Source organism: Ictalurus furcatus, chromosome 2 (genome assembly GCF_023375685.1).
Source record: "Ictalurus furcatus strain D&B chromosome 2, Billie_1.0, whole genome shotgun sequence".
Classification (NCBI taxonomy): domain Eukaryota; kingdom Metazoa; phylum Chordata; class Actinopteri; order Siluriformes; family Ictaluridae; genus Ictalurus; species Ictalurus furcatus.
Genome location: NC_071256.1, coordinates 15,535,830 through 15,561,241, shown reverse-complemented (window position 1 = coordinate 15,561,241; position 25,412 = coordinate 15,535,830). Strand labels below are relative to the sequence as shown.

At 37.4% G+C, this 25,412-nt stretch overlaps 2 protein-coding genes across 5 annotated transcripts; one reads left to right on the top strand and one right to left on the bottom strand.

Annotated features, from left to right (window-relative positions):
• The first annotated feature begins 1,048 nt into the window (after positions 1-1,048).
• On the top strand, positions 1,049-20,861 carry ints10 (integrator complex subunit 10). Of its 3 annotated transcripts, XM_053650167.1 has the most exons (18): positions 1,049-1,917; positions 3,669-3,736; positions 4,258-4,361; positions 4,440-4,579; positions 5,752-5,833; positions 6,030-6,170; positions 6,469-6,640; positions 6,964-7,133; positions 7,353-7,492; positions 7,768-7,921; positions 10,159-10,241; positions 10,611-10,763; positions 10,928-11,036; positions 11,773-11,852; positions 11,982-12,147; positions 13,680-13,773; positions 17,500-17,568; positions 19,776-20,861. In XM_053650167.1, exons 1-18 carry the CDS (start codon positions 1,789-1,791, stop codon positions 19,930-19,932), a joined length of 2,211 nt encoding a protein of 736 aa, XP_053506142.1. In that variant the 5' UTR covers positions 1,049-1,788; the 3' UTR covers positions 19,933-20,861. The 3 variants fall into 3 exon arrangements, with proteins under 3 accessions (XP_053506142.1, XP_053506123.1, XP_053506131.1); XM_053650148.1 differs by lacking the exon at positions 17,500-17,568; XM_053650156.1 differs by lacking the exons at positions 1,049-1,917; positions 17,500-17,568 and having other exon boundaries at positions 3,707-3,736; positions 4,280-4,361.
• tlr1 (toll-like receptor 1) lies at positions 13,785-24,655 on the bottom strand. Of its 2 annotated transcripts, XM_053650135.1 has the most exons (3): positions 24,503-24,655; positions 21,430-23,665; positions 13,785-16,270 (listed from the first exon to the last, which is right to left on the bottom strand). In XM_053650135.1, exons 1-3 carry the CDS (start codon positions 24,578-24,580, stop codon positions 16,248-16,250), a joined length of 2,337 nt encoding a protein of 778 aa, XP_053506110.1. In that variant the 5' UTR covers positions 24,581-24,655; the 3' UTR covers positions 13,785-16,247. The 2 variants fall into 2 exon arrangements, with proteins under 2 accessions (XP_053506110.1, XP_053506100.1); XM_053650125.1 differs by lacking the exon at positions 13,785-16,270 and having other exon boundaries at positions 20,942-23,665.
• Between the last annotated feature and the right edge of the window lie 757 nt (positions 24,656-25,412).

The window sequence follows — 25,412 nt, the reverse complement described above, 5'->3', positions numbered from 1 at the left end:
GCTTTGGTACTTATATTGTTAAGTGCAAGCTTCAAGTAGATCTAGTTGTTGTTAAATAGGGAATCTCTGATCTCTGTTTAATTTTGAATATTTTCTTTTACTGTAACAACTTTTATTCTTTAATATAAACAAATCCTTGAGAGAGGAGATTCGAGAAAAGACTAATTGTTGTTTACAGAGTGGTTTAACGGCATTAGAAAAAGGTTTATTATCTTCTTCTTCAAAGAAACCAACTGAACTACATACAAGAGCTTTCTATTCTAGTTTTCAAGACTCCAGATCCCCAATGGTGAGAATTCACTACCCTGGAAGGTAGGAACTTATCCTATGCTATACCTGATTGTCTAGCGTATCTTATCTTGGCACTTAATTCACTTGGGTTAGGAAAAAGATTACATTATAGATGTAAAGAAAAAGGTTGACCTACGTAGTTTTAAGCTACTGTATATCTGTACTGTTTTCCAGATATACAGTCATGTGAAAAAATAAGTACACCCCATAGAAATTGTCGGCTTTTTTGACATATTTGGACAAGCAAACATTTGATCATCTGTGAAACAGTGCCTATTAATGTAGTAGATATACTTGAACAAAACCAAAAGGAAAATTTGCTTCTTCAATCAGTCATTCAACAGAAATATCAATAGATGTGATATTTTTCTGTGGAAAAAGTAAATACACCCTAGGCCTCAGAAGCTAGTATTGCCCCCTTTAGCAGAAATAACCTCTTGTAGGCATTTTGCATAATTGTCCACCGGGCTGCTGGAATTTTTGACAACTCTTCCATGCAATATTCATTCAGTTGCAAGCAGTTTTTTTTTTTTCACTTTAGTGTTTTAGTCAGCGATGTGGACAATTTTCTTCTTTTAAAAAATAAGATAGAGTTACACGACCAAACATGACAAACAACCTGGCAGAAACTATTGATCTATAAACAAACAGCTAGTTATTAAATCAGAATTAAAATTTATCAAACACTGTCAGAACTACGAAGCGGGAACACAGCGATGTAGATTAGATGTCTGATTAGCACTCACAGGAAGGAACGTGTGGATATAGTTCTTGCACTTTTTGGTTATAAGCTGTCATGTGACTAAAACCGATCAACACGATCGTTAAAAAAAAAAGAAAAAGAAAAAGAAAGAAGACATTTTAGTAAACACGTTAAAAATATAAAAACTCCTTCTGATGATTTTCACATAAACAAGATTTTTTTGGTTATTGGTGCAGTTAGTTGAAATGAACATCTGACGAAAGCACAGGGTCGATGGAGCCACGTAAGCAGCAAACAGGTGGAATATAATAATAATAATAATAATAATAATAATAATAATAAAAATAATAAAAATAACAGCATTTATATAGTAAAGGGCCCATTGATTTGTTTTCAGTTTTAAGCCAGCACTTTTGTGGTGGAACATAAGGTACTGCAGCCGTTCTAGGCAATTTACACCAGCTGTCCCTTCGGCCTTTCTGAAGGAAAACGTAACTACACAGCAGTAAGCTAGTTGCGTTTTAAGTAATTAATTTATATTTCTGTAAATATGATCATAAGAAACCCTATAATATAAAATAAATCGTAAATATGATTAAAATCGTGTTAAGCTAAAGACTTTTATTTTGCCACATTCTCGTGCCCCAGAAGTGAAATGAGAAACGCGGCGTTGTGCGCATGCGCAGTATATTTACTACTGCTGTTGTACAGTCTCCATTCTCTGGTTTGTTTATGAATAAAGGAGCTAAGCCGTCCTCGTTTGCCCCGCCAGACCTGGAGCTGATGCAGTAAACATGTCGGCACAGGGGGACTGTGATTTCTTGGTGAAACGTGCGCGCGAGCTCGTGCCCGAAGACCCGTGGGCTGCTAAAGCCTGGCTCATCACCGCACGCACGCTCTATCCGGCCGACTTCAACATACAGGTACAGACTGATAACCGACAGCTGATTTACAGCATGCCCAGCACTTCATTCACGGTTCTGTTGCAGAATGATATTACCCAGCATGCCTTGCTAAGAATAGGCAAGACTTCCGGCAACACACCGACCCTGGATACACTGGGAACTGATATGAACCCCCCCCCTACCCCGTCCATCCATGCAAAGAGACCACAATATTACCGCCAGATATATGGGTGGTGAATCACAATTCTCATCATAGCATGGTAGTGTGTGTGTGCATATATATATATATATATATATATATATATATATATATATATTGTGTGTGTGTGTGTGTGTGTGTGTGTGTGTGTCTGTCTGTCAAGTACAGCAGCACTGTGTTTACACACCTCAATACCACTTCTGAGTTGGGAAACAGACCACCAACTAGAAACTATCCAGCTTGATGTGATATACAGACCTTGATGAAGGATAGAAGATGATAAACACACAATGGGCATAATAATAATCACCAGACACATACTGTATGATAATATTATTGTTACTGCTGTATTGAGAATGGTCATATATGGCAGGTACCTGATAAAAGGACAAATGATGTTGATACTAGATACTAGTTTATTAGTACCTAATAAACTGGCAACCTAGTGTGCAACTAGTGTGAACACCAAACGTCTTGCCTGTGTCATATACATTAAGCCTAATGGAAGTAATGTTCATTTTATTTTATATTTTTTTATACCACAGAGCTGGTGAATGATCATATCTGTTTGGTCAGAAACTCTGACAGTAGTGCTGGCTGTAATTCTCATAATACATTTTTGTTTATATAGTAACAACTCATTTGCAGTAACTTCTAAGGCAGACATTCCACATAAGCGAAGACTAATACCGAATGGATTTAAAAATGTTTATGTTTAGCAAATTGATGTTAATCAATGGATAATCGTTGATTATTGTGGTGCATTTAGAAGGATGGAAAGAGTCTCTGGTGTCAGCACTTTGTAAAGGTCAATCGGTTTTCCACCATGGGAACGTCTTCATGACCGAGGACATAACAGTTTATTGGTAAAAGGACAAGCTGCATTTTTTTTGTCTTTCGGGGGGGTGGGGGGGGGTGAGGTGAGGGAACGACCGACTGTTTATAGCTACAATAACACAAATGATAACAGAATCTTGCTTCACAGACGTTCTACAGCATGAAATGGATAAAAAGCACGCCGTGTTTCCTAATAAATGAAAAAAATTGTTTGGCAAAATGCTGCTGTATAAGGGGGGGAAAAACTTTTCAGGGTGTGCGGTTACAGGAAAATAATCAACTTTGGGGTGGTAACAGTGACTGTGCGTCATGTCAGGCCATATTACACAACTTCATCATTGATTATTTTCCTATAACAGCATATCCTGAAGTGTTTCACATACATTCACATACGGCCTTGTCATGGATTTATGCATTATTTTTCTGTCAACAAACAAACAAAACGATATTTAAATGCACTATATAGAGTATGAATTAACAGGCATAGATATTTATAAGTCTATTGGCAGGGATCCTTGAGATATTCAACAAGAAAGCTGATGATACAGTGTAGCAGCATGAGTAGTTTGTATTGTCTAGATGTCCAGAGTCCAGCACAGTGTGGTGATGTTCCTGCTCAGGAGAAAAATTAAATCCTCGACCACAGTTCAAGTAATCTGATCTTCCAAGCTGTGTCGCTATGATTTAGTGCAACAGTCTTCACTTTGCTTTTCTTGCTCCCCATCTTTTGCAGTATGAGATGTACATGATTGAGCGCAATGCAGAGAGGACCTCTTCGGCTGGCAGACTGCTCTACGACATGTGAGTGAATAACGCTCATGGAAAAAAAAACCACACACACAAAATCAGATCTGTCCACTTATAAAGCTATATCTATTTGTGTTATCCAAACCACCAGAGAAGTTTCATGTCCCAGGTTCCATTTATACACACTTTTATAAGATTTTATGACCCAGCGCTGCTATAGTCCTAATACCGGATTGTTTCAATAATAACAACACATTCACAGATACTTGTATGGTGGACGCTCCACATAGACTAAACCTCATAGTAATGAACAATTATTTAACAAAGAAAAGCGTATAATTGTCCTCTAAGGAGGACATTAATCAAAGGCGTCTCCAGTGTCAAGGCTTTATAACAGTCAGTACGTTTTCCACCATGGGAGAGTCTTAAAGACAGAGGCACCTGCACTGCAATAATTCATGTGTATATTAAACTTTCTTTAATAATATCACGTATAAAAAGGATGTGTGCTATACTGCAGTACGACTCCAGCGTGACGCTGACGTTGATCGTTGAGTTTAATTTGCATTGAACAGATTTATTAATTTCCCGGAGCAGCCAGTGGTGTGGCGTGAGATCAGTGTAATCACAGCAGCATTGAGGAACGACAGCCAGGACAAGCATGCACAGTTCCTCAAAGGTGTGTATTTGTGCGTATTGGTGTGTTTAGGATGTGGTCAGCCTCTGCGCAGTGTGAGAATTTTAACTGTGTTTGTAGGTGTGTTTGAGACTCTACCAGGCCCTGTGCAGTGTCAGATGCTTTTGAAAGCCACTGAACAGTGTTTTAACACTCTGGAGAAAGCAGAGATGCACCTGCTGCTGCTGAAGAGATTCCCAGAGTCTGTGGTACAGCACGGGGTAAGCAAGCATTCCCCACACATACACACACACACACACACACACACACACGTTTTAATTAAAACATAATAACAATATGGATCAAAACTTTCTTAGAAGTTCAGCAGATCTGCACAGTCGAGGCTGAGTGTACTACCAGTAACTGTTTTATTTATATCTAATAGACCATATTTTAAATCAGTTCTCTATCATACTTCATGCTTTATATATAACGTATAAAGCAGCATATTATCAAACACTGACATAGCAAAAGCAACTGAAATTTTTAAGCAATTTTATAATCTCGGCTCTCAGAAATGTCCAAAGTTACAATTTTAGCTCTCAACAAATTTACATTTTTACAATTTCACCTCTCAGAATAATTAGAATTTTACAATTTCAACTCTTAAAAAATTTCAGTTTTACAATTTTGAGCTCTCAAAAAATGTAAATGTTAAAAAAAAAAAAAAACCTGAATTTGAGCTTTAAAACAAATCCAATCCTACAGTTTCACCTCTAAAAATTTAAATTGTTACAATTTCTCATTCAAAAAGAACTTTCTTTTCTTGTTTAAAAATTTCAGATCTCAAAGAAATTCCAATCTTACAATTTTAGCTCTCAAGAATAAATCCAATTTGTCAATTTAAGCTTTCAAACAAATTACAAATTTTCAATTTCAATTCTCAAAATTAAAAAAAAAATTAATTTCAGCTGTCAGAAAAACTTTTTTATTATGGAATTTCAGGTCTCAAAAAAAATTACAGTTGTACAATTATGTTCTAAAAATAAAATTCTAATCCTTATAATCTCTGCTCTATAAAAAAACCTTTCAGCTCTCAAAAAAATCCGATCCTACAAGTTCACCTCAAAAAAATTTTTTTTTACCATTTCAGCTCTCAAGAAACATCACATTTTACAATTTGAGCTGTAAAAACATTTAAAAACTCTCGAAAAAAATAAAATCTTAAAATTTCATCTCTGAAAAAAAATTCAATTTTACAATTTCCTCTCTAAAAAAATTCTAAAGTCATCCATTGAGGTACGCCACTGTATACAGTATCATTGATTGAAAGGGCTCTACTCTAAACCTCTTAAAAAATTTAGTTTTATGTTCATTTATCAGTATTACAAAGACTGGGACTCTGTGTTTTAATAAGTCAAAACCTTGACTTCTCATTTGCTTCACATGTCAGGTGAGTTTAGGAGAGTCCCTCTTGGATGCGGAGAACATGCAGGACTTGGACACACCAGTCAACTGTTACAGGAAACTGTTTGGTATGTCATTTCTTTCCATCTGCAAGATTTTTTTATTGTTGTTGTTAAAGCAGCAGGACTTATAGGTTATCTGTGTTGCTCTTTGGTAAAGTTGTGAAGCTTAATTCAAGTTTCATTATTTGTACGTTCCTTGTTTAAAACTATTAATATATATTTTTTAAATATAACTAACGACATCTCTTGGTTCCTCTCTCAGTATGTGATGTCCTGCCGTTGATCATTAATAATATGGAGATGCGGCTTCCTGCCAGTCTATTGCACAAGTACATGCACAAAGCGGCTGAGTTTTACATCGGCTATGTGACGCGAGGCCCCTGCGCAGATGCACAGTTACCGGGTTGGTAACAGCTACACGCTTTAAGAATAAAGTACAGTGTCATTCTGTTGAATATTCTGATGAGGCGTGGAAAGATGACATCATTAAAAAAAAAGCACCAGCCAAACACAAATTCATGGGGAGTGATGAACATGTTTACCCTGCCATTTACTATATAATTTATTCAGAAATTCTGAAATTTTTCCACCTAGAGGCAGACAACAGTCTCACATCCTTATCTTAATTTGTTCCTGTAACTATGACAACCTTACCTTTCATTCTTTTTACTGTAACAATTTTTGTCCCCTTCATTTCTTAGGACCTCAGGAAGGGGGGGGGCTTAAGTCTCCCGGAAAGGGGCGTGGCCAGCGTGGCGTGATTGACGGCTTGTCAGAGAAGTCGTCGTTAGTGGCGGAGCCGTGGGTGAGGCTGCTGGAGATTGTTGGGTCGATGGGGCTGAGGTGTGAGTGGCAGGGAGAGAAGGGCACCAGGTAATGCAGTATGTGTGTGAGAGAGAGGGAGAGAGAGAGAGCTAGTACAAACTCTCTCTTGTGCTTTGTAGGTAAACAGTCAGTTACAGTTACCCCCGTCTATTGATCCATGCAAGAGTTATTTAATTTTGCTTTACAGAATCACTCTATAGGCTCCCTATATGGTGTTATAGGACCTAGTGCACTACATGCCCAACAGAGCGCCATTTGAGATTCAACCACAGAATAAAAAAACTGCAAATTTGAAAATGTAAAAAATTTTTAAATGGCCTGCCTTAATTAAAAGTTCTTTTGTTTTCATGTGTGTGTGTTCGTTCACACAGGACATACTCGGAGCTACTGCAGCGGGTGAAGGAATTGTGCCGCTATTTGCCTGGTTTGGAGGGCGAGACTTTCTCTCGCTGCTGTGCCCAAATTGTCACCTGTTCCACGCTAGTTCTCTTCCGCAGCGCACACTTCTACATCTCCACAGTGCAGCCCTCTCTCTTTCAGGGTGTGTGTGTGTGTGTGTGCGCGCATATCTATGTCTGTCTGTCTATTTGTTTGTGCATGCGTATGTACGTATACTGTATATGTTAAGTTCAGTTAGGTTAATACAATAAATATAATAGGAGAAAGTACATGCAATAATAAATTAAATAAAGTTAACAATGTTTTATGAAATAGCAGTTTAGTTGACACTTCATTTTGTGTGTGTGTGTGTGTGTGTCAGGTCATAACTCACTGGGCTCGACTCCATGGGTTCTGGTGGAGGATCTTTCGAGTGTGTTTAATGACATCGAGCCCGAGAGACCAAGCGGAAAACATGCACACAAAAAACGCAAACTTGCAGACGGGCGTGAGAAAACCATGGTGAGAGTCACAGAGATCAGATTGAGAGAGAGAGAGAGAGAGAGAGAGAGAGAGAGAAAGAAAGATATGAGGGTTACCATATAGGGCACATGATAAAGGAGAAAGTGAAAATTTAGCCCAGTATCACTTTGTTTATAATTTCATTTTGTTTATGTGTCTGTGTATATATATATATATATATATATATATATATATATATATAAAATATATAATATATGTGTGTGTGTGTGTATGTATGTATATGTATGTATATATGTATGTGTGTGTGTATTTAGAGTTCTGATGATGAGGACGCTCTAGGTAAGGGACGAGGAAGACACATTTTGGTGAATATGACTGAAATGCCAGCTTGGGCCGAGATGTTGGAGCATTTCAGAACGGCGAGAGAGAGCTGGGACCTCTTACACTCCCATGAGACTCTGGAATCAGGTAATGTGTGATGTGTGATTTTGTTCAAAAATCAGTATTTACATACATAATGCTATATTTTATTTTCCTTTTGTACACCTTCAGAGCCCTCTAGTGGTGAATTCCTGTTTATTTTTAATCCCATTAATGCTGCTGTAATTCACAGCTGTACTGTTTCATGAGACAAAGCCTTATCATCAGTAAAAGCCAGCTATGCACATGACATACAGCATATACAGTTGAGGTCATAAGTCTACATACTGTACACCTTGCAGAATCTGCAAGATTTTATTATTAATAATAATTATAATAATAATAATAGATTTTCTTGTTTATTTAGTACTGCCCTGAATAAGCTATTTCACATAACAAATGTTTACATATTGTCCACAAGGCACAATAATAACTGAATTTACACAAATGAACCAGTTCAAAAGTTTACATACCCTTGATTTTTAATACTGTGTTGTTACCCGGATGATCAACGACTGTGTTTATGTTTTGTGATAGTTGTTCATTAGTCAGTTGTTTGTCTTGAGCAGTTAAACTGCCCACTGTTCTTCAGAAAAATCCTCCATCCTCCAAAATTCTTTGGTTTTCCAGCATTTTCTGCATATTTGACTTCTTTCCAACAGCTACATGATATTGAGATCAGTCTCTTCACACTGAGGACAATTGAGGGAACAACTTTTACAAAAGGTGCAAACATTCACTGATGCTCAAGAAGGCAACACAATACATTAAGAACCGGGGGTGTAAACTTTTGAACAATATGATCGTGTAAATTGTTATTTTTTCTTCTTGGAAACATGTAAACATCTTATGTAGCTTCTGAAGGGCAGTACTAAATAAAATTAAAAATATCTTTAAACAAAATAATAAGTATCATAACAAAGTCTTTAACATATGTATATTGCATTGCTGTGTATAAATATGTGATAAGTTAACATCAGTGATGAATAAATATTTAGTTAATTTATGATTCATACAGTACATTCGCTTTTCTTGCTAGGAAGTTCAGTCCAGACTTCTCTGTCTATCTCCAGCCACATATTCCATGTTCCCAAGCCATCTGTCAGATATAATCTTTGTACAGGTGATGGAAAAGTTGAGTGTGAGATTGAGACACAGGTCAGCAGTGTTCCAGTCACTTTCGTGGTATGTGGTGATGAAACAGGAGCTCGGATCGCAGATGAAAGAATAAGATCATGGGTACAGGTGGTGGAAATGAGGTTCCTTCTCATGGTCGCTGGGCTTATTCTCTGTGATAGGGTGAGGAGCTTGACAATCCAGGAGAGCCTTGGATTAGAGCGGAACTGGTTTGAGTGGTGGCTTAGCGGTTAAGGCTCTGGGTTACTGATCGGAAGGTCGGGGGTTCAAGCCCCAGATGTAATGTATGTTTGACCAATAAAGACTCATTATTATAAATTGGTGAATTCAGTTCAAATATGGTATGGTATAAATTGCACTGAGGTCTGATTGATCGATTTTGATGATTAATTGGAACTATCGGTTATCGGCAAAAATCCACACCGATAGTTTTTCCCAGTTGCATCATTGCGGGAGCGGCTTAGGGTTCACTGTCATTGTACAGTACGACAGTGGCCTCTAGAGGCGATATAAATACTATAACTGACAAATTTTGTTGTGTTATTTGAAGTGTTTTTTTGTTTGTTTGTTTTTTTTATTCATTTTGATGTCCCTATTTTTATTTGTAATTCGGAGTGTGACTTTTTGGTTTGTATGTATATCTTTTATTTACTTTAATATTTATGAATTGTTGCTATATTAATATTTATATACTTATTTCACAAACGTACAGTAAATTTTCATGGTACAGTCAGTACTGTTTATTTTTTTGGTAAAATTCAGCAATATTTTACTTTGAGTGTTCTGTTTTCTTTCAGCATTGGTTAATTAATCGGTTATCGGCGGGCACTGCCCAACTTGGTTATCGGTATCGGTAAAAATCTGCAAAATCCACTATCAGCCGCCTTCTGTAGTGCACCGTCTGGGTTGAACAAATCATACATTTATTAGCCATCAGGCAAGATAAAGCTTGAAAGTGCTTGCCCAGTCTCATGTTTTGGTTGACTGCAAAATTACACGCCTAAGCAATTTAACCTCACATAGAGATACGTTATTGGTCATTAATTATACCTACTAAACTTTCTCGTCCAACAGGCGGTTACCAATAAACAACTGAAAATTGTTTCCTTGGTGCCTGAGCTAGTGATTTATTTATTTTTTTTTTGCAGAGTACAACAAGATCTGCGCAGCATGGAAGACTGAAAGCTGGCTTTGGTTCCGGATATTTCTCACCGATATGATCATGTATCAGGTATGTGCTCATTAGTGTGGGGTTAATTGGTGCATGGGTATGATTTAAAACTTATTAGCAAATATTTTGTTGGCCTTTGCCAAAATATACTTCTTTAGAGATGAGTGGTGTAAATACTACATGGAAGGATTTGTAATGGAAATTCCTCATAAAGGGCAAACCTTAGTGAAGAAGGTTGGCGTTGTCAAATTTTTGTGTGTGTGAGAGCCAGATACCACAAATTTCCCCCATATTTCTATTTATAGTACATATATTACATTATGTTGTATTATAATATAATACATAATTGTCATTATATAATGTTACATTTCTATATGTAATTATTTGTGTGTGTGTGTGTGTGTGTGTGTGTGTGTGTATGTGTTTCAGGGTCACTACAGGAAAGCTCTGTCCAGTCTAATGCAGCTGTCGTCTCTTCAGCCCCAGCAGAGCCAGAACACACATCCATCAGCCTCCAGCTTGGAGACACACAGAGCCTTAATTCAGCAAGCATCCTGTCACTACGCACTTGGGGAGTACCGGGTAACATGGTCACACACACAGCAAACATCTTATTAGTACACACACAGACTGATGCATCATGTGCAGTTTCCTGCATTGATTGATGTTGATTTGTGTATTTGTATGCCTGTGTGTGTGTGTGTGTGTGTGTGTATGTGTGTGTGGGTTGTGTTTGATTTCCCTAGTTGGCCTGTGAGAAGCTGTTGGAGGTTGTAAGTGGTCTGGTACCTCAAAATCAGGAGGCAACAAAGTCCAGCGAGGAGCAGAACCGAGGAAGAAACAAAGCCAAGAAAGGTGCGTCTATCCTAGATGAGTCTGTTCAAATCGCGCAAATCACCTGTCTGTAGTTGTCACCTCCGATGTTGTCCGATTTTTCTTCAATAAAACTGTCTGAGACAGTTTTTTTTTTTTTGATTAGCATCTAGACTACTGCCTCTAAACACACGGAAACATGAAAACAAATCAGGGATAGAAAATGCGGACTGAGGAACCAGATCACAGTTACTTTGCTGTCAAATGTAATGCAATGTAACATTAAACAAAGAGACAATTTAAAAAGAAAAATAATTATTATATTGCCAATATACTGATGGTTAAATAGACCTGAATTTATATTACAAATATTATTTATTATTAATATTATTAATTATTACAAATATTATTTATTAATAATATTTTGATATGAATTATTATTTATATTTTGCATTATACGTCTATAGTTCATTGTTGCGTGCAATTCTCAGACAAATCTCCGTAGTTATCTCTAAGATCTAAATTTCAATATTAAATCCTCACTACGAGTACTTAACTCAACTCTGAATACAGCCTGAATACTGTATTCAACCCTGAATACATTACTAGTTACATTGCATAGTACTATAGTCATATATTCAGGTGGAGCCTTCTGATTCAATTTTACAATCATATTTAGTGTATTCTTCACTGTGGGTTTTGGACATGAATCGCAAATAGTGTAGCGCTCTATGAAGTAAATAGGACGTGGATTTAAAACTCTGTTTCCTGCTTGTAGGCAATGACTTGAGGCTTATTCCCTGCACTAGCAAAGACATTCTGCCCTTCTGTCTGCAGCTCATGCTGGCCTGCTTCAAAGTAAATACATACATGCACACACAATATTATTCACTCACCATCATCATCCCACTTCACAGCTAGATTAGAAATGATATAGAAATTAGCATTGAATGTTCTTGCTTTGAATCTTCAACTGTCTGTTTTTAGTTGCGAGCGTTCACCGAGGGCAACAGAGATGACCTGTCTCTAGGTCATGTGATCGTCCTCCTGCAGCATGATTGGCCACAGGGAGAGACTCTGTTCTTGAAGGCAGTGGACAAAATTTGTGATCAGGGGAGTTTTCAGTACGAGAACTTCTTCAACTACGTCACCAGTATCCTTCACAGTGTGCTAAAATGACCACTAATTAGTGATTCATTGTTGTATGAACAGAGCAAGCATGCATTCAGACTATGCATGGTATGGCATGGTATGTAGAGGGAAGTCCACTTTAACTGTAGCTACAAACAGTGAAGTCTCACAAGAAAGGAAATTCGCTTGATTTTCTGCCTCTAAGGCTACAGTGCAAGCAAACAACCTCCTCATCACCATGTGGTTGAGCCAATCCTTATTTCATTTATGATTGATGATAACAAATCTAACCTAGGTAGCAATCTAGACTAGATAGTTAGCTAAGACTTAGTCCTGTCACGATAATTACGTTATCGACTTATCGTACGATTATATGGACATGACCTTGATCATTTTTGCTGATCTCGATATCACCCATTGTGTTTCCATGCGTGTTTGTTTACATACTAACGAACGTCCCAAGCGAATGCACAAGTGACCGGTAAGTCACGTTGTGAATACGCTCTTTCCATTGCAACGCACTAAAACACGGACATTGAATAACTAAAGCATAAAGAATTCACAGTATTGTATTACAGTAGTGTACTCATTGTAACGTTATTTCAGGAGATCAGATTTTCACAGCAAGGGCAGTTTTCACGTTTTTGTTGATGCGTGTTTAAATTAGTATATAAAATGTGTCAATATTTGGTTTAATTTTGCATTTTCTCGTCGACTAATATTCAGTTGAGTAAAATGAATAAGTATGTCATGACGAAATACTGACTAAATTTAAAGGATATTTACTTCAGAAGACAAAATGACTGAAAACAGACTATGACTGAAAACAGTGAGACAGTTAACATTGGAACTGGCCCGAGAGCCTAGGTTAAATCTGTTGGTTTAATAATTTTATGCATTTTAGTTTAAAAATAAATGCACTTTGTTAACAGCCAGGTTTATTCTTTGTAGTAAACAATAAAACACAGCGCTGTTTTGTTTGTATTTATTCATTGTGCCCCCTTGTGGACTGTTGATTATACAAAAATTTACTGTCCGCTAGTATTTTCCCCTCACTGACGTCAATAACGTCTTGAAAGAATTCAAATATAATTCGAGGTTTGGATATATGTAAGTAAAAATTATAATTATATCAGTGGCTTAAAATGGTCTTAAAATGACTATTGTAATTATTGTATCGCAATTATTTTTGGGACAATATATCATCCAACAAAAGCAGTTATCCTCACATGCCTACCCATACTAGCTAGGAGTGGTAAGAGCATTCTTGAGGTTACAGCTGTTTTTTGTTTTGTTTTTCCATGTCAGCACAAAAAGGTGCTCCAGGTAGCACTTCCTTTGGAGAAAAAAACATCAAGTATGAAAGCAAGTGTAACACCAAGGCATCTTTGTCTTTACTTTCTTTCTTCTTTACTTCAGAATGATATACCACGCTTTACTAAATGCAAAAAAATTTGACCATAGCTTAGCTACAGTGTTGGACAAGTGCAGGTTCTATACACTTATGTAATCTTCTTGTTTTAGTGTTATTAATCCCCTTGACTACCATCCCAGACATCGATATGTTGGAAGAGTTCGCGTACCTCCGTACGACAGAAGGCGGGCGGGTCCAGCTGGAGCTATTGCCCAATCAGGGGATGCTAATTAAGTAAGTTTATATCTTCAAACAAAATAACAATGGCGAAATAATGACAAGTGATTATTTAAGATATTTTATTGTAAAGTTTTGTATTTCTTTTATTTTGGACAAAGTCTCCTGTAGTCGGCTCCTGAATTACTGGCACCCGTTATAAAAATGTGGAAAATGTATATCTTAAAAGGAATGAATAATACATACAAGGTCAAGTGCTTTGTGTTTTGTGTTGAAAGTGTCCCAAGGTGATAGATTTTACATGTGAACAACCTCATATGTGTCATAGTTGAATTTCGCCACATTTTAAGACAAAATAGAACTGTTTAAAAGATAAATTCTTATTATTTGATTTTTTTTTCATAAAAAGGTAAGTTGCAAGGTAAGTCATTTCTCTTGTTTGTATTTAATGTTGGTTGTAGCGTGAATTCCGTTTTGCCCATCCTATTGAACGGTGCCAATAATTTTGGATTTGACGATAATGTGTCTAATGGGAAGAATAATACTTTTACATCCCCCCTCCCCCCTTTCTTTCCTTACCCTACCTTAGCGATTTGGCTTAGCTTCTAGTGAAGACCTCTAATATGCACTGTGTCTGGCTGTTTTTGCTGCAGATGACCTTTGACCTTACACATGGGGTGCATTCAAGACTCAAAATCATGTCAGAACAACCATTAACACCTTTCAGTATAAATACGAAATATAGTGAAAGAAACTCAGTTTTTCATTGATATCGTTAAGGAAGATCCATTACTTTATTTCAGGGGCACTACTTACCCAGAGGGCAATGCAATCTGAAGCAATTTCCTTTTAAGAAAGCTGTTTATTAAATGTAAAAAATCTGGAGAAATCATGTTTTTTTTCATTGGCAGGCAAGCAGTGGTTAATGTAGTTAGAACTGCTTTCTGAGATCCCGTGGCTGGCACTACTTAATAGTTTCCTCATTAACATACCGTATAAAATATAGACCAAAAAGATTGTTCAAAAAAGACTATCAAAGTCTGTATCCAAGTTACAGTGTTAGTAAAGTTATGTAGATAATATTTGGTTACTGCAACCAATCACTTTGTGTAAAACATGCTTAGAGAGATAAATAGCTAGCTTGTTTAGTTGTTAGCTAGTATGTTTTTCTTCTCTTCAGGGAAACACCACTTTATTTAATGGAGCTGTTAGCTAGCTATTTATGACGGGGTCACTCCTATGTTCCTAGGGTCATATGTTCCTCAATTCAACATTCTGTTAACACACATTAAGTAAAATTTTCCAAAGGTTTTATGTAGTCAGGACTCGTTTTTCCCAGGGCCCTATTAACTTTATTACCTCTTAATTTTAAACACCAAAGACACATTTAAATGAATGACAACATACATTAGTTTAAAATCCATCCTTGATCCACACATGAAAGTTATGAACTTGGAAAATTATCTACCCTCATTTGTGCTGCTGTGAAAATAGCTGTTGGTCTACGTTCATACCGTTCAACCGTTCAAAGCGATATGTCAACGTGTCCGCCATAATGATCCCGGCAAGACTGCCCTATAAACAAAATACAAGTAAACAGGGGAGCTGCGGTTTTTCTGGATAAAAAGCACAATAATGTTTTCATTTCTCAAACAATTTCAATGGTTTATGATCTATGTGAAGTACAAAAAAAGTTAAGTCTCCAGTTACTTAGAATCTCGATAGTTAGACTAGAAAATTATTCGTCATAAGGAATTGTGAAAACTCACACTTGTCAAGCATAGATTTGGCTTATTTTTCTTGTTTAATAAATGCTGAGATATCCCTAATGTAAGATAATTTACTGTACATGAAATGTGCATAAAGTTTTTTATTCATTGTGGAACTGGCCTTTTCTGTCTTCAACCCCATCTTTTAGCTTTTCTTGTGCTCCAGGTTGGAATTCTGTTAACAAAGCTCGATCATTTTTAAATACTGTAAAAAGAAATCTAAATAGTGCATCTTTAAGTACTAACAATTGACTATCATTGTACCAAAATGGAACAAAATCAGCAAATACAAATCAAATAGTGAGACACTGGCAGTCAGTCTGCTTTCTATATTTTATTAACAATAAAAGGATACAGATGTACTCCAAAACAGACAATTACAACGATAATTATAAGATAGTCCTTTATTGATCCGGTAAAACAGTTACAGTTGCACTGGTAAAACCCATTTATGTGATGATGATGATGATGATAATAATGATAAAAATAATAATAATAGATTTATAATAGCTAATAATAACAACAACAACAACAACAACAACAAGCCACGATTTGATGGCAAGCTATTAAATCATTATAGCCTATCGATACACCTACTGTTTGGAGATGAGTGGGGCAACTGAATAAGTTCAGCTCCATCTCTAATCCTGACAGTTTGACCTGTCCTGTCAAAATCCTCCAGCTTGAAATGCTCACTGCATAGCACGGAGGACTCACTTGCGGAAACACCTTCCCTTCTTACAGCACCTTCCCACTTCCTCCTCAGCTGTTTCTCTTTGGGAAACCTTAACAGTATGAGAAAAGTTAGCTAGCCAACAATCTACAGTAAGATTCACAATATGTCAGTCGCTCAGCCAAAACAAGGATGTCATAAAAATCTGTATGGAGAAAAACAGCAGTATAGATGAAAATCTCGATTACGGGCAATTTAGTTTATAATATAAACTATAATATAAGATGAGACTTTTTAATGTTGCCCGGACCAATATGGCGGTGACGTTGACGTACCATCCAGCAGCCAGTGCGGCGTCTATGTATTTATATGTCTGATTAGTACGCTATCTAGTTAGCATCCCATCTAGTTTGTGTGCTAAATTGCCACTAATCCAGATTATTAATACAGTCATTCACTCCGTATTTTATATATATCATTTTTTACTGTTTATCTCCATCCTTTCATTTTACTAAATACTTTTATATATTTTTATTAAAGATTTCAAGAGTGATAAATGGCTATAGTAAATAGCTACCTAGCTTGATAGTTAGCTACTGTGCAATGAAAACCACTCACTGTAACACTAAGAATAATGCTTTAATGTATGTAATGTAGCTCCTCCTGAAGCTAGTTGATTCTAAGTTAAATTGAATGAAGTAGTAGCGTTGTTGTAAAGCTAGCTAGCAAAGTATTAATTTTATTAATACCTATTTTATTAAAGTATTAATACCTAGCTTGATAGTTAGCTACTGTGCAATGACAACCCTCACTGTAACACTAAGAATAATGTTTTCATGTATGTAATGTAGCTCCTCCTGAAGCTAGTTAATTCTAAGTTAAATTGAATGAAGTAGTAGCCTTGTTGTAATGCTAGCTAACAAAGTATTAATTTACCTGCAAGTTAAGTAGCTTTTGCAAACAGTTATCAGTTTAATGAAAAAGACCATTTAACTTTTTGCTAGCTCATTGGCAAGTTGGCTAATAAGTCTGCTAGTTAGCATGTTAGCTAGTAGTCCATCAAGTTACTTTGCTAATGTGGCAGTAATCCAGATTATTAAAGTGGAGTTTGTCTAGTGCTAACCACAATCACATTTGTCAGTGATTTTGTGGATAATGGGAGTGATGCACGTGTCATTTGTTTTTGTGGATAATTATTAATGTTTTTATCATCTTTTGTTTTTACATACCTTTGGTAAATATATATTTATCCGACATTAAGTGATAACTTGGCTTATATTTGCGGTCTTGAATGCAGCCCTGTATTTGGGGTGTTGATGAATTGGTGTTTGATGTCCATAGGAACCCCAGCCCCGCCCTGGGGGTGGAGTTAAATACCCTGCTGCTTCCTGGGGCTCAGAAGGCTGACAGGTACCCCACCCTCGTCATTAAACTTTGCCCATCCCCAAACTCCGCCCCCAGCCTTCTCATACGCCGCAACGCGTCGCTATATATTTCCCCCTTTTACGTTTCTTTATTTTGCAGGATTTTCATTTCACAAGTGTTTTAGTTTTGATTCATGGCATCTGTTGCAGTTTTGTCTCATTTTCTGTTGTTGTCGTTGTTTTTGTTGTTGTACATTTGGATGAATCAAATGTGATGTTTCAGTATCATTATCAATGTTTTACTATGCAAAGATTCCCAACATCTGCATATTTTACTATTGTGTTGTGGAGCCTGTCACAAAATATCTGCCGTCTTTTGTCTGTTTTTTTTTTTTTTTTTTTAAATTGAGGATCACACAGAGATGTGTGTGTGTGTGTGTGTGTGTGTGTGTGTGTGTGTGTGTGTGTGTGTGTACAGTGCATCCGGAAAGTATTCACAGCGCTTCACTTTTTCCCCTTTTCGTTATGTTACAGCCTTATTCCAAAATGGATTAAATTCATTATTTTCCTCAAAATTCTACAAACAATACCCCATAATGACAACTTGAAAGAAGTTTGTTTGAAATCTATGCAAATTTACTAAAAATAAAAAACAAAAAAAGCACATGTACATAAGTATTCACAGCCTTTGCCATGACACTCAAAATTGAGCTCAGGTGCATCCTGTTTCCACTGATCATCCTTGAGATGTTACTACAAATTGATTGGAGTCCACCTGTGGTAAATTCAGTTGATTTGGACATGATTTGGAAAGGCACACACCTGTCTGTATAAGGTCCCACAGTTAACAATGCATGTCAGAGCACAAACCAAGCCATGAAGTCCAAGGAATTGTCTGTAGACCTCCGAGACAGGATTGTACCGAGGCACAGATCTGGGGAAGGGTACAGAAACATTTCTGCAGCATTGAAGGTCCCAATGAGCACAATGGACTCCATCATCCATAAATGGAAGAAGTTTGGAACCACCAGGACCCTTCCTAGAGCTGGCCACCCGGCCAAACTGAGCGATCTGGGGAGAAGGGCCTTAGTCAGGGAGGTAACCAAAAACCCAAGGGTAACCAAAAACCACCTCTGCAGCACTCCACTAATCAGGGTTGTATGGTAGAGTGGCCACACGGAAGCCACTCCTCAGTATAAGGCACATGACCGCCCGCTTGGAGTTTGCCAAAAGGCACCTGAAGGACTCTCAGACCATGAGAAACGAAAGATTGAACTCTTTGGCCTGAATGGCAAGCGTCATGTCTGGAGGAAACCAGGCACCAGTCATCACCTGGCCAATACCATCCCTACAGTGAAGCATGGTGGTGGCAGCATCATGCTGTGGGGATGTTTTTCAGCGGCAGGAACTGGGAGACTAGTCAGGATTGAGGGAAAGATGAATGCAGCAATGTACAGAGACATCCTTGATGAAAACCTGCTCCAGAGCACTCTGGACCTCAGACTGGGGTGAAGGTTCATCTTCCAACAGGACAATGACCCTAAGCACACAGCCAAGATAACGAAGGAGTGGCTACAGGAAAACTCAGTGAATGTCCTTGAGTGGCCCAGCCAGAGCCCAGACTTGAACCTGATTGAACATCTCTGGAGAGATCTGAAAATGGCTGTGCACCGACGCTCCCCATCCAACCTGATGGAGCTTTAGAGGTCCTGCAAAGAAGAATGGGAGAAACTGCCCAAAAATAGGTGAGCCAAGCTTGTAGCATCATACTCAAAAAGACTTGAGGCTGTAATTGGTGCCAAAGGTGCTTCAACAAAGTATTGACCAAAGGCTGTGAATACTTATGTACATGTGCTTTTTTGTTTTTTATTTTTAAAAAATTTGCAAAGATTTCAAACAAACTTCTTTCATGTTGTCATTATGGGGTATTGTTTGTAGAATTTTGAGGAAAATAATAAATTTAATCCATTTTGGAATAAGGCTGTAACATGACAAAATGTGGAAAAAGTGAAGCGCTGTGAATACTTTCCGGATGCACTGTATGTGTGTGTGCGCGTGCATGGGTGTGGTTTCACATTGTGACTTGAGTGCTTTCAGGTCGTGACCGAGATCATGAATCACATGATCTCAGTTGAGGTTTGAAAACATTTTGACACTGTAAAAGTTTTTAATGTCTGGTTGTTTGTCACAAAGCAAGTTTGAAATCGTGAGTGCAAAATGCACGCTCACTCAGTCTCGTTTCCGCTTTTTCAGGCATCACACTGTGACTCGTGGCATTACCAAAGGTGTGAAAGAAGATTTCCGGCTGGCCATGGAACGCCAGGTGTCTCGCTGCGGAGAAAATCTACTCAGCGTGCTACACCGATTCTGCATTAATGAGAAAATCATTCTCATCCAGTCCTTACCATGAACTCAGCCGCTTAGAAGAAAAAAAAATCAACCCTGAATAAATTCCGTATTAATCGTCAACAACATCCAATATTTATTTTGGAATAAAATTCGAAGTTGTTAATCTCTACCTATAGAGAGTGATGCAGCCATGCTTTAGTTTTTTAATCTGTCCAGCTCTCCTCATCTGTACACAACAGATCAGCTTCCAAAGCTTCAATTTTCATGCTAAGAATGTACCACTTTCAACGCTATTACTCTTGTCATCTCATAGCTCACTAGCTAACTGAGCAAAGTCCCTGCTGTAACTCGGCTCAACTGGGCCATATAGCTGTATTGTATTCTGGAACTTACATTTGCTGTCTCCACTACATCTACATTGGATTTGTCATTAATACGACAATATTAATGTTTTAGGAGCTAGCAACAAATATCTAACCATTATCCTACGCATCTTCTACACATGTTTAATTTGTTTCAGGGAGGACTTTTCTGTTGACTTCTGCCCTATGCCCTAATTCTAACTGAATTTGCAATGTTCATGCGAAAAGCTTATTTTTCAACTTGATACTGTTTACTATTACTATGGTTTACTTTTGTGAATTGTCTAGGTTTAGAGTTGCCTATTTTGGATAAGCACAGACAGAGACCTCAAACAGGAGTGTCTTTCTTTTAACGGGGTAATGGAATCTGGTATATTTCCCTGTTAAAGCTTGTGGAATTGCATATTGCAAAACGTTAGGGTAATTGGTTGCAATGGTTGCATCCTGGCCTATGAAGAACCCCTCAGTGTTCTTAAGGTGTTTATGTCCAAGTAATTATGTTTTATGTATCATTGCTTTGTAATTTCTATGTTTGGTTATCTAATAGACTTGGAAATGTTACTTGTATTGGCAGCAATTGAGATCAGACTTTGAAATCACAGGAAAAAAAACAGAATAATAATTATAATTTTATATATATATATATATATATATATATATATATATATATATATATATATATCACGTAATTAATCTTGGACCCACACACATTGTATAAACGTCTTTAATTTCAAATAAGGAACACTTTTTTTCTTTATCTATGTTTTTAAAATTATTGTAACTTTATATTGTATTTGAATTGCATACTTTAAATTGTTGTATACCTCATGAACTTTGAGACTTGGCAAAAAATAAATAACCTGTTTTGAACTGAATCAATGGATAGTTGAGATCTTTACTGCATTTATATATTCTGCAACTGTTGTGGTAATTTGTTGTTGTAGTGCACTGTTTAGATCCTTCTACTTCTTTTGTAATTGGTTTGTCCTCTCATTCCCATTCTCTCTCACCACAATCAGGTAGATCTGCTTGCAGTGCAGCACGCAGGTTTGCCCAAAACAGTCTCTGTTTGGCTTTGTCCTGGGGCCACTCTAAGTAAGTGCGTCTGGCCATCATTGCCTTTAGCTGGTAATACTTAGAGGGTATTAGATAAGTAGGCAACGGCTCTAGCAGAATGAGGATGATATTATCCATACCTCGTGTTATCCACTGGTGGCTAGCGAAGTAGAGCTCATAGTGACACCAGTCACTCTGCACAAAATGAGAGGACAGCACAAAGACGCAGCATCTACTTTGTTCTATGCAGTGGAGGATGTTGTCTAAGATTGGCCTTCCTGGGATGAAGTCTCGCTCGTGGTGACACACTCGCAGTCCATTTTGGGTTGCAGAGTCCTCACCTTCAAGTTTGGGCAAGAGTTGACCTATAACCCAGTTGGCATTTCTTTGGCTATAGGAGATGAAAGCATGGAAGTGTACTCCTTGGAGATCTTCTTGTCGTTGCTGGGAACTTCGGGCATGGTGCTTTGCACGAGTCCATTTCCAAATCATGCTTATATACCAAGGAAGATCTAGTTGTTGGCATAGAATTCCTATAGCAATGACCAAAATTATGGCTGGGACCAAAATGGTTACTGCCAGTAGCCCAGCATTGCAAGTGATCTCAAGCATACTGAAGTTTTTAAGCATTGCTTTTCTCCAGTACTCTGGGTAACTACATCGATACCCATCTGGCCAGTGAGCCACGGTGATTCTTTGGTACTTCCAAGAATTTGAGCCACCCAGTGTACCCTTTTCATCAATAAGGTTGGTGAATTCTCGCAAAGGGCAGGTACAGATGTAGGGATTCATACTCATATCCACTACAGTTAGGTGTGGACAGGTCTTGAGAGAGCCTGTTGATGGCGCATGCAGGAAGTTCCCACGTAGCACAAGTTTCTGTAGTTTTGGATACCCCAGGCAGTCTGGGAGATCCAGCAGACGATTTGCCGTAAGATCTAGAACTTTGAGAGAGTCCAGACCAGAAATATTTGCTGGAATTGCGCTAATGTGGTTGTTCTGGAGGTTTAGATTGACTAGAGCAGTTGGCAAGCATTTAAACACAGTCTGGTCAAACTCATTAAAAGATAAATCCAAGTGGCTGATTTTCGAAGGCCAAGTGCATCTGCCCTGAGTTTCCTCATAAGTCAGTGAATTCTGGCTAAAGTCCACATGTCTTAGAGAGCTCATTAGTTGAACTCTTGAAGTCAGTGGCATCAACTGTCTAAGGTTATTGCGCTTCAAGACCAATATCTCCAGATTGCTCAAGGTGTTACATTCCCCAAGAGGATCTTTAAATACATTTTCAGTTAGGACACAGTCAGATAAATCAAGCATCTGTATCATGCTAACAACCTTTGGGCAGGTCATATGGACTATTGGTGACTGGGCAAAAGTTAGATTTCTTGCAGGTATATTGATTATGAAGTCATATAGACTCAGCTGATTAAAAATGAACACAGTCACTGATGCTTGTCTAATGCTGAAGGAATCTAAAGAGTAGCCTTGGATCACAAAATAATCTCCATTCATATCATAAAGGGTAAGATTAGACATACTGAACTGGCAGATAGTTGACATTAAGGCCCTGTTGGTAAGGGCTGTTATTACCTTCCATGTACTCCAAACAGAAGATAAATGTAAATTAACCGTTTGAATGCGTACTTTGCGTGTCACAAGTATTCCAAGGAAGTCCTCTGGATTGTATAGCCCCCTTAGCTCTACTTGTTTAAAGGATGCCAAAGCGTCAACAATTATTGGGAGATCAAATACATTACTGGGCATTAGGATGACAATTTTGTCTGTTTTTGCACCAGTGAGACTTCCATTTTCATACACCATCAAATCTTGAGCCTGAATGAAGAGAGTTTGGAGATGGAGGTCAGAGATGTTAACAAAGTTGTTGTTCTGAATAATCCTGGCACTCAAACCAAGCCATTTAAGTTTCATGAGTTTGGAAAACTCATACCCCAGTGCCATAACTGCAAACAAGTTGGATGACAAGTCCAAATACTGTAGGTTTTGTGCTTTCACCAGGTATTGTTGGTGGGACAGATTTTTCAGGCTGTTGTGGGACAGATCCAGTGTTGCCAGAAGAGGAGTGGAAATAAATGTGTCTGGGTGTATATCTTCAAGAATGTTCCAGGAGAGATTTAGAAAATGGAGCCTGGGTGTTCTATGGAAGTCATGTTTCTTCAGGGTCCAAATTCGATTCTGAGACACATCTAGGCATTGAACAGATGGGGGGAGATCAGGGGGAACTGCAGAAAGGTTTCTGGAAGAGTAGTCAAGAATAAACGTCTCCATGTTCAGCAAGGAGGAATATGGTGAAGACACCAGGAGTGCCACCACTGACAACCAGGGGAGCCCTTGAGCCTTCATTAGTGCAAGTATTATCTGTTAAAAGGACAACATTAAAAACTGGATTATAGACGTTCGTTAGTAACATTTGCAAAAAATCTCCCTTGTTTGTTTATGTCAGTTACATTCTATTGCTTCACAATGTGCAAAGGTGGCTTTTAGGACTTTTTTTTATTTTGGGGGGTGCTTCAATTCAAGCCAAAGTTACCATTAGTATTACCCTTTTGACTCTTCTGGCTTTATTCCCACATTCAGATGTACAAATTTGCATTCCTTTATATTGACATTTAGATGTAAAATAAAAGAATATGTCCATGTAATGGGACAGCAAAAACATTAAAAAGCATTTTCTGAATTTCTATTTGAAATATATTTAAGTAGTCTGTCGTGTTTACAGAATTACTGATGGTTTAATGATTTTATTCTTAAAATGTTGCTTAAATGAATAATTAATTAATTAATTAATTAATTAAAAAGAGCCATTACATTAATTTCATGATAGTTTCCCTGGCAATGCCAGCTATTTAAACAAGAAATATCACACTGAAGTTAGTAAGAGTTCGATCAGAACAAATGACTACCTAACCCATCTGGTTTCAGTACTGCTTTTCTGTTCCTTAGGGGAAGAGCTTCCTTAATACACTAAAAGCAAGTTTTGAACACTTTGTGGCTTTAGTAATAAAAAGTTCCATCTGTCATTCAGTCTTAACACAAATAGAACTTTATAATAATGTCTCGACTTCTCATGTGGTTTAGTAGTATATTATTAAAGTTTGAGTGAACAGTGTCCTTTTCATTCAGTGAATTTGTCAAGTTTGTCAAATTTGTCAACTCCATTAATTAAAGCATTAGTAATAATGACAGGTTACTTACCAAGGAAGAATTCTGCGTTATTTGTTTGCTGAATGTTCTGCTGAGTGGGTGATGGGGATTAACAGTAGCACATCTCATGTTGTTTTAGTAAAGCATAATAGTCAAATTATGAAGTCGTACTTCTGCTTCCTGCTTTCTTTTTAAATAGCACTTCCCGCCACATACCCCACAAAAGAAGGCGTTTGCATGAAAGATGAAAGCAGAGTTGAGATTTAGAATTTGTAGAATAGATTTAGAATTATATATATTTTATCATTTTTAACTGATATATATATATATATATATATATATATATATATATATATATATATATATATACACACACACATCATTTAAAAATGATAAAATATATATACAATAGACACTCTATATATTATATATAATATATACTCTCTATATATCTATATATTCTGTGACACATTGCCATGTGGGAACAAAGGGGTGCCTGTGCCACATCTCAATCTGCAGCAAGCACCCAAATGTGGAAAGAAAAAAAAAGGATTAACATTTTCTTCAGATATTTTGGTAAATAAGTAAACTTTTATTGGGACCTCTCCTTCATGATAAATGTGCAAAACCACTTTTCCCCCAACATGTAAGTTAGGATGTGGTATACTGTACTGTATTTAACCTTGGGTTATTTCTACTGGTCATTTGATAGAAGACAAAATGTGGTGTAATCTTTCCTTTCCATAATAAATTACTAAAATCCCAGCGATACATCAGTAACCATTACATTACTCCACTTCTTCTTGTCAAACTAATCTAGTCTGAATTGGGCTTTAGTTCTATTTTGTGAACTGGACGAATGGTCTGGCTTTATATAGCTCAGAAGCATGACCGTGTGTGTGTGTGTGTGTGTGTGTGTGTGTGTGTGTGTGTGTGTGAGTCAGTAGCCTCAAGCTGCTAC